The sequence below is a fragment of the Diceros bicornis genome, chromosome 2 (assembly GCF_020826845.1).
Source record: "Diceros bicornis minor isolate mBicDic1 chromosome 2, mDicBic1.mat.cur, whole genome shotgun sequence".
Taxonomy (NCBI): domain Eukaryota; kingdom Metazoa; phylum Chordata; class Mammalia; order Perissodactyla; family Rhinocerotidae; genus Diceros; species Diceros bicornis.
In genome coordinates this window covers 53,466,549-53,478,802 of record NC_080741.1, presented here as the reverse complement: position 1 = coordinate 53,478,802, position 12,254 = coordinate 53,466,549, and the positions used below count along the sequence as shown (strand labels likewise).

General features: G+C 47.0%; 1 protein-coding gene across 4 annotated transcripts in view; it reads left to right on the top strand.

Moving 5' to 3' along the window:
• STIMATE (STIM activating enhancer) overlaps positions 1 to 12,254 on the top strand; it is a 60,901-nt gene that overhangs the window by 26,208 nt on the left and 22,439 nt on the right. Inside the window, exon 1 of one of the 4 annotated variants that reach the window (XM_058561004.1) lies at positions 10,224 to 10,327. The exons of the other annotated variants lie outside the window; for them this stretch is intronic. Within the exon in view, the coding sequence (XP_058416987.1) occupies positions 10,273 to 10,327 (55 nt within the window). The 5' untranslated portion in view covers positions 10,224 to 10,272. Of the gene's footprint in view, positions 1 to 10,223; positions 10,328 to 12,254 lie in introns of those variants that run through there. 4 annotated transcript variants of the gene reach the window in all.

The window sequence follows — 12,254 nt, the reverse complement described above, 5'->3', positions numbered from 1 at the left end:
GGCAGTGCACTAGGTACAGTAGGCACTGGGTTGGAAGCATTTTTTATACTGTCCCTTTTATTTATTTGTTTTATATTCAGCCCTTTTTCTTTATATAGTTTCCATAATTCTTTAGTGTCAGCTCCATCAATCTGATCTTTGGGTACTCCTGCCCTGAGTAGAGCCGAAAACATATTACCTGAAGTAATTTTATCCTTTTTAGAGACTGTTTCTCTTTTTTCCCTTCCTGGAGAGTTTTTAGTTGCCTGCCAGTCTCCTAAGTCTCCCAGCTGCATAATCTTGTCTGCAAGTGTTGATATAGGGTTTTTAGTTTAATTTATGAGAAGGGTTGTAATTATTTGTTTATACGCTGGAAGTGCAGTTTTTATCAACTTGTTTTGTATCTGGACGTTTAAAGTCATTTTATTTACAGCTTTACCATACCCCAAAAACATAGCCCGTTTCATGGTTTCTTCTCTCATCTTTTGGACACAGTCTTTTAAAGTGCACCACGGTCTGTTAGTGTCCAGCCACATGTCATCCATGGGGTATTTATCTTGAGCTCCTTTTACTGCAAGAGCCAATAAAGTTGTACCATCAGTGGCTTGGCCACGATCATTTGTGGGGTGAGCATTCATGCTCCAGTCTCTGAAAGCTCCCTGTATTACTGGACTATTGGACAAAATTACAAATTTAAAAGCATCTCCTGCATCCAGATTAATTCCTGTAGCACCCATATCATATAGCCGAACAAGCCAGGTTATAATGGCTTCTCCAGGCTTTTGTGTAGCCCGGGCTAAGATATCAGAAATTTCTTGTTGGGTAAAATCCTCAATCACATCCTTCCTTACAGGATGATCACCATCCATTTCCATCCGCCGACGGCGAAGAGGACGTGCCTCTGTGCGTTTGGGCGGTTTTTTCTCTTCCTCATAATCAGTTTCTTCAGAATCATCATCCCAGATATCACCATCCCATGTGTCAGGGTCCCTTTTAGGGCCGGCTCATGCTATGGCCATATGAACTTTTCGTTTATTTACCTTTCCTTTCCTCTTTCTATATTTATGTTTGGCCACTCTTACAGCAGCCTTTTCTGCTATAGCTTGGTAGTTGCGAGCCTGATCTCCCAGTGTATGATATTGACACTGAATCATAGCCAATTGAAACTGTAAATCTGAAACTTCTTTCTCCAAGAGTACCTTCTCTCTCTGTATCTTATCCCTATCTTCTATAGCCCGACGATAAGCAGTCAACAAACACCAACCTCGTCGTGTCAAAAAAGAAACATCATCTTTCTTTTTTCTTTCCACTGTCTGCAAAGCTTTGGTCACATCCAACGGTTTAAATTGTCGCAGACGAACATCCCAAGATTCACATAACCCTGACCTACGAGCCCACTCCCCAGCCAGAGTGCAAAAGGGAGGGTCCTCCCATCCTGGGATCTCCTCCACCTTGGCTTCACTTACCTTTCGTTTGAATAGGAAAGGCATCTCCTTAATCGAATCCTGCTCACAGCGCCAATTATGTTATGAGAGGTTTGGGGATTTGATCAGAGATGTAAAAGAAACTTTCCACTCCAAACAAGTGGACTGAAGGTATATTTTATTATATAGAGGATAGTAAAGGCGATAGTCCGCAAACAGATCTGAATAGGTCAAATAATAAGAGGGAAAAAACACCAGCTCGACTGGAAAGGGAAAACATCCACATCGGCTGAGATAGCAGCAGATTCAAATAGGTCATATAATAAGAGGGAAAAACATCAGATCAATCAGAAAGGGAAACACCAGATCGACTGAAGGGAAATGACACAAATCAACCGGAAAGAGAAACACCAGGTTGACCGAAGAGAGAACACATCAGATCAATTACTTCACAATATATCAATTACTCACAACATCCACGCCCCACTGCCGGGAGAGTCTTGTCAATCAACATGGCTGGGCAAGGATCACACGTCCTGGGCAAGGCGTCCCTTCCACAGGTGGAACTCTCACCAAGTCTCAGTCCCCGGCAGTTTTTTATAGCATCAGTAATTTCCAGAGTAAGCAGTTACAGAGCTTTTTTGAGAGCAAGCATCCAGTGTTCCCATGCACAAATGGTTATCAGTGGCATATGTGCACTGAGCCCCCCCCCCCCCCCGCTGTCGTCCCAGCCCAGTAGTTGTGTACTTGCATTGTTTACCTTGCTTATTGTCCCATCCCGGCATAGATGGCCAGTCTGCCCGAGGCTGCGGCACCCGAAAGGCCTTGAAATTTTTATACATTGCAGCTGTCTCCATGGGAGAAGGGCCAGTTCCCACCACGCAGAAAGCAACTTTTATATTTCTTTTTGTGCTGGTGGAGCGGCCAAACATGGCTGTACTCATGTCAAGACAGGGAGACGGGTGGCCAGGTGGCCCCTTCACCACTGCCAGGGAACAGCACTTGAAGTATATGACCTACAGAAGGTCAGCAGGCAGGTGGAGTCATCTTTATGAATGAAACACAGTACATTGGGGGTTTTATTCTAGTGAAATTCTTGGAGCCCAGTGACCCAGTTAGGTGAGTTGGCAACTTTGTGTCCAGTCCTTTGACTTGTGTGTTTTAACTGTTGGTGAGTGGATAGATAGCTGGATCTCCACCCTTTCCTTCCAGGTTCAAGGTGTGAAAATGATGTCACAAGGCCCTCCCTGTACCCATTATACGTCTGTTCTCTGCCGAGTTTGGACCACCATAAGCAGTTGGAATCATGTTACATGATTACTTGTGTTACAAGGATGAAAATCCATCCTGCGATTTGCAGCTCATCACTGCACGGTGGGGCTAGTGGGTGTCCTCTCTGACCGTGGGAAGCAGCGAGACAAGTTTCTGGGCAGCCTGAGTTGAGGATCCTCTTCCGTGGTGGGGTTGGGCTGGGAGCTGCAAATGTTTCACAGACTCGGGTGCCTTGCCTTTTTCTGTTTGATTAGCGGTGAGGTTGCAGTGAAGGGCACTTCTTTTACTAAAGAAGACTTTTTGCAATCAAAGACCTCTTATCCAACACAATCAGGATTGGTTATTGGTTGGTTAATTTTTAAAAGGCAGGGAAACCGAGGAATCCTACAAAATGCAAACGTATACAATAAACATTTTATTTTAACTTGTGCCTGTGAGCATCAGGTGTGAGGAGAGCCCCTGGCCTGGCCGAGAGGAGCACAGATGGACATTTTGTCCACCAGGGATAATAAATAGCACAGCCACGATGCTAGACCCTCCTTGATGTGGCTAGATGGGCTGAAGTGACATGTTTTCCATCCTAATGAGTTTTGCCTGCTGGAAGCTTTTTTCTCAGAAGGAAATGTTCTGAGTTAGGTTTGACGAAGGCTGTTAATTTACCAAATGCACGAAATTGTAATTTTGTCATTTTTTAACATTGTTTTTAGCAGCAGCAGTTTTTCTTCTAAATAATCTTTTTTAGACCTTTTTTCTTTTTTTTTTCTGTTGTTTTTGTTTTTTTGTGAGGAAGATCAGCCCTGAGCTAACATCCGTGCTAATCCTCCTCTGTTTGCTGAGGAAGACTGGCTCTGAGCCAACATCTATTGCCAATCCTCCTCCTTTTTTTCCCCCAAAGCCCCAGTGGGTAGTTGTATGTCATAGTTGCACATCCTTCTAGTTGCTGTATGTGAGACGTGGCCTCAGCATGGCCGGAGAAGCGGTGCGTCAGTGTGTGCCCCGGATCCGAACCCGGGCCGCCAGTAGTGGAGCGCTCGCACTTAACCGCCAAGCCACGGGGCCGGCCCCCATACCTTTTTTTCTTACTACAAAAGTAATACATGCTCATTGTAAACAACTAAAACATTATGGAAATGAATAGCATAAAAAGTGAAAGCTCCCTATAATTCCAGCCTTTAGAGAGCTGACTATGGTTAACAGCTTATTGTGTGTACCTCCAAATAGGTTCACACAACACGTTACTGTTTTGGTGACTTGCTTTTTTTCCCCGTTTAACATGGACGTTTTTCCATATCAGTACAAATAGATCTACCTCACTTTTTAAACAGCTGTATTGAAATATAATTTACACACCATAAAATTCACCCATTGCAAGTGTACTGTCTCCACCTTGCTGTTGAGCAATTAAATTCCATTGTATGATAACTTAAATTTAACCCTTCCCCTATTGTGGACATTTAAGTGGCTTTTAAATCTTCCACTCTTACAGACAATGCTGCAGTATGGTCTTTTGCACAGACTTTTAGGCATTTGAGTGTAACTATATAAGTTACACTCATCGAGTGAGTGTAACTATATAATAAAACCCTACAAGTGGAGTTTCTGGGTCACAGTGTATAAACATTTAAAATCGTAATACTAGATATTGCCAGGATACTTGCTGCAACTTTTCAAGTGATCTGTGGATTGATGGGGAAAAACCACGTGCGTATCTGTCCGCTATGAGATTAAATGAAATTCCTAAATTTACTTGGCCAGGGAATGCTGGTTAGCAGTGCAGTGGCGACACAGAGCAGGAGCAGATGCAGCGTATCTCTGTGAGTTCCCTGCACCTAGAAGGTCCCCAGCTGCCCAGGGACGCTGGGTCGCAGGGTAGGGTCCTTCCAGGACAGCCTAGTTACACTTGGGGCTTCCATCAGTATTCAGGAAGAATTTACACTAACAATCAAGCCCTCATTAGGGATATTTATAGGTCTCCAGCTCCTTCTTGTTCTTACGTCAAACGCTGCATCCTGGAGGCCTCATTTCTCCTGCCTCCAGCATCCCTGGGTCCCAGAATGCTCTGTTCACTGTGACCATTTGACACCAGTTTAATGCCCCCTTTCACCGGGGAAACCCTGGAGACAAGGATCACAAATCCACTTCCTCACATTTCCCTAGTGGTTGTACCATTTACTTTTCTACCAGTAGCTTGAGTGCTTGTTTCCTAATATCCTCACCAAATGTCTTACTCTTTGCTAGTCTTTGCTTAATCTTAATCTTGCTAATTGCAAGAATAATTATTAGTTTGCATTTCTAAAATTGACATTACTGAGATTGCATATCTTCTTGTGTGTTTATCAGCCATTGGTATTTCTTTCTGTCAAACACATCCCCATGGAACACTCACACAGTGACAATTCCCCCTCACCCCTGCTGAGATCATCATCGTTAGCAGATGGCGCTGCTGCCCTGCTCCTGGGGGAGGCCGTGGTTCTCAGGAGGCCCCGTGTTCAGAGGGCTAAGCATATTTATTTGTCAGACAGTTGAGCTTTTTTTTCTCATTTCTCTCTCAGTCTTTGACAGAACTTCCTCGGAGGAGGATTAAAGCTGGCTAATTTAGAACCTGGGCTTCATTTGGTCCAAAACAGCCAAGTGCTTATCAGAAAAGTGTTCGTGACCACTTATTCTGATTACAAACCCAGATTGTCTGGTTCTTGCGTCTCAGGCCAGATTAGGTGAGGGAGACCTTGATGGACCAGTTCACCCTGCCGTGTGGTTAGTTAGGAGGAAGAAAGGTCTTGGGTAGTTGTCCTCTGGCAGTCTTGCTGGCAGATTGTTTTTTCCAAAACCAAGGAGAGAGCTAAGCAATTTTAGTCCTGTTGCAGGACTAATGGCTTGCAAATTAAGCTTCTGGGAGAACCCATCATGCAAATTCATGTAACTTATTGAATTAAAAATAAATACCTGGACAGTACTCAGTAAATACATCTTAAGTGACTGAATGAATTCCTTTGTTCGACATATTGTTCAGCTACCTATTAAGAGCCAGGCACCCTCGAGGGTGCTGGGAATATAGGGGTAAACAACAGAAGTTTCTAGTCTTATGGAGCTTACTTTCTAGTGGGGAGAAAAAAGACAGCAGTCAAGAAAACACATAAGAATTTCTGAGATGAGAGAGGTTAGTGCTGTGAAGAAAATAAAACAGGGAAATGAGATTGGGGGACAGGGGCAAGGCAGGATGTGCACACCTGTAGGTGAGGTGGTCGGGAGAGGCTTCTGAGGAGGTGACCAGGAGCTAAGACAAGAATGGAAAGGAGTCCGCCACTTGGCCAACAGGGAGAAGAGTGTTCCAGACAGAAAGTGCAGCACGAGCCAGAGGCCCTAAGGCAGGATGGAGTTTGGTGTGTGTGATGCATAGAGAAAAGACCCACGTGGCTGGAGGGAATGAGGGGATGAGGTCAAAGAAGCAGGCAGAGCCCGAAGTCATGTGGTACCTTGGCGGTGAGCCTGCATTTTATCCTGACTGCTTTGGAAGGGCGTGGGAGGGTTTTGTGGTTTTAAATTTTTGTGGAGGTGTATCACTTATATAAAGTAAAATGCACAGATCTTAAGTGTAAAGTTTGACTTCTGAAGTGGAGGGTGACATAATTTTATTTGTATTTTGAGACCTCCACTAATAGCTGTGTGGAGGATGGGTGGACGGACGGATGGTCGAACAAGTGAACGAACAATAGTCTTATTACATAAAACATAGTGTGACTCTGAGTGGGACATTTTGTGGAAAAGCAGCATTGCAGGTGGCCTTCAAAGCTGTTCCTCTGCCGTCTCTGCCCCAGGAAAGGGCTACGATGTGGGGCAGGAGTTGTGTAAAGTCTGCAGTCCTGGGCAGGTTTACTTTGGCTCAGGCTGCAGGTCCTGCAGTTCCCTGGTAGCATTTGCAGTTGTTTTCTGCTCAAACAAGGTGCCTGTGGTTTGTCGTGAGAAAATGCAGCCCGGGTTCTGCGCTCTGACCAGACCCAGCTGACTCATCAGCCTTCTCTCTGCCAACGATAGATGTGAGTCATGTCATCAAAAGGGTAATGGCGTTCACCCACGGGGTGTGATTTTTGAGGGTTGTTAAAAAGGTCTCTCTTCAAAGATGGCATCAGCCTTTTTTGGTGTCTGAAATTCTGCCATTAAAATGTCTTGATAATTGAGTGTGTGAAGCTACACTATAGACACTATCCTATATGACGGGAGGCAGCAGGAGTTGATCGAATTGCTTCCCAACCTAACAGTGGAAGGGAGCAGGATATGGGGCAGGTAGGTTTGGGATTAAGAAGGATCCAGGGCCTGAGTCACTCTGTCCTGAGTGGACAGGTCCAAGGGAAGGGCTCACACGAAGGCCTGGGAAGCCTGCCGTGGAAAGAGGGAGAGGCTGAGAAAGTGCTAGAGTCTCCTGAGGCACCACCCCGGGTCTTCCACCAGTCGTGCTGAGTGAGAGAAGACGCGGTTAGCTCCACCTGCCCGTGGAGGGAGCATTCTTAGCTGAATTCTGACCACAGACTCTGCTGCAAGCGCCAGTCAGCCAGCTCGAGGGGCAGCAGCATCGACCTGCTTTTCCTACTGGGTTGGAGTATGATGACAGGGTGTCTCATTTCATGGGGCTTTTTGAATCGGTGACGTCTCGTTTCTAATTGTTTCCTCACTCTGATTATAGAAGAAATTCTGCCACATCCCCAGCTTGATTTCAGGTGGGTCTCCTGTCATCAGCCAAGAGCAGCATGAGGTGTCTTGACAAGAACCCACTTTTCCCCAGTGATCCTCTGAGCCTCCAGAGCTGGTCCTGAGCCCTCTTTCCTATCAGTCCCTCCGTGTTCCCTGAGCACGTCCCGTGTGTCCTGCCTGCTGGTGGGGAGGCAGGAGGACATGACCTGCCTGCTCACAGGCTGTGCCAGCCTGTGGAGTACCCTGCCACTCTGCCCAGGTTGTTCCTGTTGCCACTCTTCTGTGCTCCCTTTCAGGGCAGCAGCGTCTGGAGAGTTTTTCCAGTAGCCAATGTTTGGGGCTGGTGCGGGCTGGCAGAGCAGGGCACAGAGAGCACAGCTTGACAGAGCTTTGTCCCCGCCCCACTGGGACGTGCAGCCAGAGGAGATGTGGAATCAGAACTACAGTGACATAACAACCAGTGGTCTTGGTTGTGTTCAGTTGGTGACATTTTAGATAATTTCTCTTGCTCTAGTTTCCAAACTTATTACAATGATTTATAATCTGAAAGAAAAAAAGACTTGAGGGTAGCCCAGAATCCACAGATTATAATCAGATGAGTGCTCTCTTGCTGTCTGCAGCTGGGCTTCGTGCCTGAGGACTCACTCCTCTAGCAGTAATACCGCTGCTACTTCTTACTCAAATGTGAACAGTACTTGCTAAGTACAAAGCGTGGCTTTAAGTACTCTAAATATATTGTCTTATTAATGTCCTATGAGGTGGGTACTATAAATTCTTCCACTTTATAGAGGGGCAGATTGAGGCCCAGAGAGGTAAAGCAACTTTTCCTGACCCCACAGTAAGTGCTGAAGTGAATTTTTAAACCAGAGCTCACAATCTGAGCACTAAGCTCTCACCTTCTTTGACTTGTGATGGAGCTCCAGTGTCTTCTGCTCCATTTGTTCAGATTAGTAGTTAAGCGCCTGTTTCGTTCCAGGTGCTGGGCTGGGGGCTGAGGGTGTAAACATGAATAAGACAAGGTCCCTGTCTGCCTCCTTAACAAATTGTCTGGTGGGAAAGACAGACAAGTCCTTAGCATTGCACGTGAAGTGTTAGTGCAAAGGCGTGCATAGGAGACTTTAGGGGCCCAGCAGGAGGGAGGGACACTTAGCTCAGTTGTAAAGGAGGCAAGCCTTAGAGGTGTCTGAGCTAAATCTGGAAGGATGCCTAAGAGTAATCCAGGAGAAGAAATGTGGGGCCCTCCCAAGCCGAAGGGAGAATGTGAGTGACAGCTAAGATGGGAGATGCCTGGCCATGGGGATCTTGTTTGCAAACTTAAAAAGGCAGAATTGTGTTCCCTGAGGAAGGGGAGGTGGGGCAGGCACTGCAAGGCTTCAAGCAAGGCCTGGTGTGCTCAGTTCACTCCAGCTCCAGTGTGAGGGTGGGTTTAAGGGAAGGAGACTGGAGTCGGAGGACATGTTGAGGCGAAGGAGGTGGGCTCTGATTTCGGGGAGCCTCCTGGGCCCTTTCTGCCCTGTGGTACGACCATAGCAAACCTTCATTGTCTCGTGTTAGGCTTCCTCCAGGTGGTAGGGGAAAATGTGGGCTTTGGAATTAAGGACACAGATGCAGACTTTGGTCATGCTGTTTTTGGCTTTAGGTAAGTCCTCTGACCTTATGTGTAAAATGAGGATGATCCCTTTCCTTGTAAAGATCAGAAGCAATGATGTAAAGTACCTGTAATAAGTGCCCACTGGGTAGTGGTGGTGGTGGTGATGGCGGCCACACCTCAGCTGCTTTTCTCCCCACACTGACCCTAGTAAGTAGACAGTTGAGGACTTAGACCCACAAGAATTAAGTGACTTGCTTAAAATAATGAAATTTTTGATAAAGCAGGGCTAGATTTCAGGCTACTCCAGCTTGCCTGCCTTTAGTTCCTTGCCGTAAGAATCACCTGGCTCTTCATTTCTCCTTGAAAAGTGGCCCGACCTGGGTTTAAAACTATCATAGGCTAGAACTTAGTCACATGGCCACACCCAGGGGCAAGGGAGGCTGAGATTGCAGTCTGCCAGCCACCTAGGGGAATTCCCTTAGGAAGGGAGAGGGGGAGGGTGGGTTGGGGGGAGGCAACCAGCAGTCTACCTCAGTGTCTTCCAGGGACTTTTTCCCTGCCCTAAAGAAACTAGGTACCTCCTCTGGGCGTTTTGCACCATTAGAGGGCATTAAGGAGGTTTGGGATGGGGCTTGGCTGTTGGGATGATCATTTATAATTTAGTGAAAATGTGGAAACACTTCTGGGTTTGTCTTTGATCGCTGATTCTGTTAGCGATGGATTTTTTCGCTCACCCCCCAGGACAGTTTCTGCCCTTTGGTGTTGAGGTCCTGGACACATAGTACCATCAGGGTGTGGCTTGAGGTCACTGGGCCAGCCAGTTCCAGTTAGAAAAAGAGGCCTGTCTCAGGTGACTCGGATTTTGTCCCATCTCCACTGCTAACTACCTGGTGATCCTGGATAAATCACCCCTCCCCCCCACCAGTTTCCCCACCCTTTACAGCGAGGGGTTTGGATCCTCAAGGACCCTCCTGGCTCTGACTCAGATTCCAAATTGCCTAGTGTGTGAACTGATCACCAGCTGGCACTGCCGGCAGCTGCTTTGCCGCTGGGCTTGCTGTTGAGCTGGGGAGGGGGCTGCTTGCCATTTGCTCTGGTCAACAGTCTGTTCCCCTCAACAGGAGGCTCGTGTTGCCTGAGGCACCAGCCCGTGGTACAGCTTGAGAAATGAGGCCAGCAGGGGTGTGGTCTGGGTCAGCAGCGCGTCACTGGACAGAAGGCTCCAAAGCTATTGTTTTTCTTCTGGCTCCAGGTCATTGGAAGGGGAGTGTTTTCCCCCAGGGATGAACAAGAAAGCATACAGACTTCTGGCATGAGCTCATGGTCTCTGGAGCTCCGCGATCCCAAGAGGCGGGAAACCTGCTCACATCCCGAGGTCTGTGATCTCACACAGGGACCCATGGTTTCGTGGTTCCAGCTGAGAGCCTGTGGCTCTGATTTCCCATAGCCTGTGAGGCAGAACCATCTAAGGTGTCTTCTGTTGTATCACTTTTTGAAATGTCAGAAGCTCAAGTGGCTACTATGTGGTCTGTGATCACCTTCCTGCTTCAAGATTACACTTTAGACATAAGAATACAAATATTTCATACGTTTTATATCATAATTGAGTTGCCTCGGCGGATTTTCATGGCAAAGAGAAGCTCTCTGCCAGGAGCCCTGCCAGGTTCAGGAGCCTCTTCCTGCTCTGTATCCTCAGCAGGGGGAGATTTTCCACCCACATCGTGCTGGTTTGGGAAATGCCGCCCCCTGGTAACAAAGTCTAGTCTGCAGGATCGCAGTTTACCCAGTCTTTACTCAGCCACAAGCCTTTCTTTTTCTTCACCTGATGGTTAGGAGTCTCTTACTGTCTATTAACATTCCTTGTACCCTGCTTCTCTCAGGCTGTGCCTGGTATTGACCAGACGGCTCTCTTAAATTGTGTGGTTTAATTTCAAAACTGTTGTGCTTTTTGTGACTCGGTTTCTAAATAGGACTACAGGTGCTATGTGGAGATTATTTCCCTTCCAACTCCTGTGACTTGATTTCTAACATCACCTCTTATGTCTTCTTCCTTGTGACATAGAAGGAAACACCCCATGTAAACCCAGCTCTCTTCCGCCACTCAGCGAGTCCGTGGGGACCATCAGCCAGGTGAGGCTCTGAGGAGGACAGTCAAGTGGGGTGCCTGGGGTACCCTCTAGATGCTGACCCAGAGAAGTGTGGGCAAAACCAAGCGACAGTGTTATATAAGCAGTCAGTGACATGGCTGCCAGCGTGAAACAGACAGATAGAATCAGATAATCCATAATTGCCTTCCTGTTGTGTGGCACCAACAACACAAAACTTCTAGAAGAGTGAGCCCTGTGCCCTGGTTCCCTCAGGGAAGCGTGTGAGCCGAGGCCCAGAGCAGGTGGAGCCCAGAGTGCAGGTCAGAGAGGAGGGCAGGTGGGAACCTTGCCAACCTCGCTTGAGTGGGTGGGTGGTGGCATGCCCTGAGTGACCTGATTAGTGCATGCTGCAGCCATGTGAGGCAGCCTTTTCAGTGATCACGTTATCAAGGCAAGAAGGTTCGCTAATACTCAGTGCTAGCAAAGATGTGGGGAAATGGGCACTTATACGAGTTGCTACCACCTCTGTGGACAGCAGTGCGGCAAAATCAGCTGCATGTACCTTTGAAGCAGTGAGCACCCCCCCGGCTAGTAATTTACCCAGACAGCCAGAGAAGACACCTGGCAGGGACATTCATTGCAGAGGTGCTTGTAGAGTGATTCAGAGATGGCATGGCCACGCCGAGGGATACCACATAGCCTCTAATAAAAGAGGTAGAGCCAAATATACAGTCAGTGAAACACCAGGGGGGTTTTCAGTGAGAGCAGCAAGAGTCCAAAGGGCGTATTAAACTTTGGTGTAAAGTATGTGATCTCTCTCTTTAAAGAGACATCTGTCCATCTCTGTACTCACCTAGCATGTCTTTGGAAGGATGCACAAGATCGGGGTGACAGTGGTTGGCCTTGAGAAGGGAAACAGAGGGACTGAGATCTCAGATGAAAGCCAGACTTTTCACTGAGTATGTTTTGTACTCTTTGAAAAAAATTTTTTTAAGAAAAAGAAAAAAAATGCTTTATTAGCTTCCTAGGGATGTCATAACAAATCATCACAAACCTTTTGGCTTAACACAACAGAAATTTAATTCTCTCACAGTTCTGGAAGCCCAAAGTCCAGAATCAAGGTGTCAGTAGGGCCACACTCCCTCCAGCAGCTCTGGGGGAGAATTCTTCCTTTTCTCCTCCACTTGTGGTGGAGTCAGGGCTTCCTGGGCTATG